The sequence below is a fragment of the Ostrinia nubilalis genome, chromosome 4 (assembly GCF_963855985.1).
Source record: "Ostrinia nubilalis chromosome 4, ilOstNubi1.1, whole genome shotgun sequence".
NCBI classification, from domain to species: Eukaryota; Metazoa; Arthropoda; class Insecta; order Lepidoptera; family Crambidae; genus Ostrinia; species Ostrinia nubilalis.
Window position 1 is genome coordinate 10,407,203 of NC_087091.1, and position 3,965 is coordinate 10,411,167.

General features: G+C 35.8%; 1 protein-coding gene across 1 annotated transcript; it reads left to right on the top strand.

Moving 5' to 3' along the window:
• The first annotated feature begins 754 nt into the window (after positions 1-754).
• LOC135071117 (larval cuticle protein LCP-22-like) lies at positions 755-2,871 on the top strand. The gene is made up of 4 exons (XM_063964888.1): positions 755-861; positions 1,179-1,426; positions 2,158-2,329; positions 2,645-2,871. The coding sequence occupies exons 1-4, from the start codon at positions 850-852 to the stop codon at positions 2,729-2,731; spliced, it is 519 nt and encodes a 172-aa protein (XP_063820958.1). The 5' UTR covers positions 755-849; the 3' UTR covers positions 2,732-2,871.
• Positions 2,872-3,965: the final 1,094 nt, after the last annotated feature.

Below are 3,965 nucleotides of genomic sequence, written 5' to 3' on the forward strand. Positions count from 1 at the left end.
CAAGTGCGCTGAGCGACGTTTACTGTTGTTGGCGAAATTTTATATCTGGATCTGAGTAGTTCAAAAAAGGTCCGTCGGAATGTTCGTTGACCGTTGACCTTTAATTTGTTAACTGAGTCACAACACAGCTGATTTTGTTATTCACCGTCACTTTCACTGTTTGAAACGAGTAGGTCTTAAAACTGTTTCCGTCAATATCACTTCACTGAGTTATTTGTATTATGTTTGTAATCACAGTTCGGTGGCAATTACGTTTAACTTCATGTCTATACAAAAATTAATTCACAAATACGACATTAGACGTTTGTTTTAATTTTTTAACACGGAGCTCTGACGAAACACAACCGCTCGGCGCGGGGCGCGCGGGGTATTGAAATTGTTAAAAAAAGTAAGAATGGAAAAGAAAATATTGTTTCAATATTTGGAAAGTAAAATTGTTTATATCTAAGAGGTGTTTTTAAAATGCAACAAAATAATATGAAGTTTACTTGTATTCAAGCTTTTCGATAGCAAAATGAACAAACGTTTCAAAAGATAATGATTTTAACCTCGATAAAATTATTTCATGCCGCCTGATATCAGTAAAACGGCGCATCTTTTATTTGGAAGACTAATTCTAATTGATTAATGTTTTCAAGAGTGACCTTATGAAACATTATGGTCAATACCATAGCTGGTCCAAGTGTTATTTGATAACGCTTCTCAGTCTCGGCGTCAAATTATTTAAATGTTATTGCAATTCGGCTCCTAAAGTGGGTGGATCCATCGATGATATATAAAGCTAGCGCACAATTTTTTCCACGCATTCAAACTAGTTCATCGAAGCTACTAGTAAGCTAGCAATTCAAAATGAAATTCGCTGTAAGTATTGGTATACTTACCAAATTTAAAAAATATACCCATTTTGGTATTGCACCCTCAAGTAACAAAATTAAATCCAACTCCCTTAATATATTTTTATTTCTAAATGATTTTTGTTGCATTTATTTGCATTGTTTTGGTGTCCTAATAAACAAAACAAAATAAAATAAAAAATACATAATATTAAAAGTTAGAAGATATTTTATACATTTCTCATTTGAGCAAATAAACGCTATTATTAATTCCTGTTAATTACCGCTACGTGTTCTCTACTAAAAAGCTTTTGTTCTGATTGATAATTTCCTCTCGCCCTTCAGATTGTTGTATTGGCCTGCGTGGTAGCTGCGGCGAACGCCCAGTTTCGTAACCCAGGACGTCCCTTCGCCAGCGCCTTCGGTTCTGCCCAGAAAGCCAGCCCCTTCCGGTACCAGCCCTCTCCCCCACCTGTCCCTGTCGCCGCCCCCGCCTACAACCCAGTCCGCGCCGTCGTCAACCAAGACGCCAGGAACGCCAACATCCTGAAGTCCGGAAACGACATCAACCCTGACGGCAGCTACAGCTACTTGTGAGTTTCATTTTTCCATAAACTTAAAACTAAACCCCCTTATTAATAAAAAGTTACACCTAGGATGAACACTGGATTAAAATGACATTTCCATACTAAATGACAACTTAATCCAGAGTTCAAATAGGGAATAACTTTGGGGGTAAAGTATATACTTTGCAATTAATTGTGTCAGTAACAATGAAAGCTTCACAATGGACAATGCCCTAATGTTAAAAATGTATTTAGGCGAAAAACAAAACGCATTTTTACTGCTCTCGTTCATAAAATAAAAATATTTACATATAATATCGCGTCCACAAAATAGAATATAAAACGTTTTACTGCACTGTATGCGAAAAAATTGCTAAAACCATTTTACGATGATCGATTTAAATCTTACACGAATATAATGAGACGCTTTGAAAGGTCACACTGCTCATAGAAACATACCCTGCAGGCGAATTTTACAAGTCATTTTATAATGAGTTCCATTCTCGACGGAACACAATATATTAACTAATTGTTTACAGAACTAGTAAAGATTTTATTACAAAACTTCGAAATAAATGCAAACACCGCAGTTTGCAGTAACAATCTTTTAAATCGATAACGTAAACTCGCATAAATCAAATACACATACTTACCTCGTGATGTACAAAACGAACCTTGGTTCCATTCCATCCAATGGTGTACTTTTTTTTAGTTAAAAAATACCTTCTCTTATAATATTTCCATTTATTTTTTTCTAGCTACGAGACTGACAACGGTATCGCCGCCCAAGAGCAGGGAACCCCCCGCAACTTCGGAGGAAACCCCCCAGTCGTGCCTGATGTAGCCCAGGGATCCTTCTCCTGGACCTCCCCTGAGGGTGAGGTGGTCTCCATCTCCTACGTCGCCGACGAGAACGGATACCAGCCTCAGGTAAAAAATAACTAATTGCTGTTTAAGCATGTTTCACTAAAAATAATATAAAGATAGCCATTATTTAGCTAAAGACATATTATTATGGTATTACGTTCTTTGAAATATTTACGATATTTAGAACCTAAAACATAGATCAGATTTTATGGAAAGGTATCGATTCTTTAATATCTTTTTGTAGAGGTAATCTTGTCTTTCCCACCACTGCAACTCCTGCATAGTAAGGTTTGGTCTGCAATGAGCCAACCTGCCAACCATTAAAAGAGGTGGATGAGATTTTAACTTCAATTGCTAATTTTTAATTCTTTTTTCTAGGGTGCCCACATCCCCACCCCTCCCCCAGTGCCCGCCCAGATCGCTCGCGCCCTCGAGTACATCGCCAAAAACGCGCCCAGGCAGTAAACCGCCCATCGAATAACTGACACGTGATTGTGGTCACCGTCGTGCAATATTGTGATAATTCTGTTAAATTTTAAACCACTTATTATATGAGTGATCCCACGAAAATGTAGATAATAAAGCTTTAAACGTAAATACACCTATTTCTGTATTTCATTTCTTTTAAATATTTTAACCTTAATTATCATCAGATGACTCGAATTAAAGCTAAAATAAATATTTTAGCTTCAATAGGAAATGGTTGATTGGCTAGGCATCTGAAGTAATCGTATACAGGGTGTTAGGTAAATGGATATATGAGCCGACACTAGCCCATGTTAACATGATCATATAAATGGTATGGTGAAGTCAGAAATTTGATATCATCATTTTAATTTTTTAAATTTCCATACAAAATAAATTTTATAAAATCCGATTTGTATGTAAATTAAAATAATTAAAATGAAGATATTAATTTTCTGACTTCACCATACCATTTATATGACCATGTTAACATGGGCTAGTGTCGGCTCATATACCCATTTACCTAACACCCTGTATATCTTGTGGGGTCCTGACAAAGTTACTAAAGGGAAAGTTTTCAATTCAGTCCTTGAAGAGATTTTGAAATTTAAACTCTCACGAATGTTACTTTATTTAAGCCCGTGTTGATTAAATGAGATTGAGAGCCCTCTCTACAGATGACAAATAACAGCCTACCTGAATTTAGAAAATCTCTTTTTTATTAGTAGATAAGTACGCGATCCAAAACAAGATTAAAATTAAGGTAATATGCCAACTAAAAAAACCAAAGTTCCTAACTGTCTTAACTTTAACCGCAAGGGTCCTAAATGGTTTTAATACGTGACGTCAATGACACTGATCCAAAAGAACCAGTGCTTTTTGTATTATCGGCAATGTTATAAAATCCGACATTCCTTTTATGGGCTCAATAATCGACACAATGCTGCTCCAACATTAATGTGCAGGTTTCAAATAAAAACCTTCAACTTTGTGATAAAGAAGGTCATAAAAGCATGCATGAAAACTTTAAATCCGATGTAAAATATTTTTTTTTACATTTCTTTACCGCATTCCAAATGGTGTTGTTGAATGTACGGAATATTTGTAGTGAATATAAAATAACTTACCTAATAAAAAAGAAAATTAATGAAATCCCACGTGTGCAAAGTTGCAGACAAAGCTAGCTTTACCAAGCTTAGGCTGGGTTGCACCATCTTACTTTAACTTTGACAAA

Coding starts and splice junctions, on each gene's coding strand:
- LOC135071117 (XM_063964888.1), top strand. Junction 1,427..2,157: donor GACGGCAGCTACAGCTACTT/GTGAGTTTCATT, acceptor ATTTTTTTCTAG/CTACGAGACTGACAACGGTA. Junction 2,330..2,644: donor AGAACGGATACCAGCCTCAG/GTAAAAAATAAC, acceptor TCTTTTTTCTAG/GGTGCCCACATCCCCACCCC.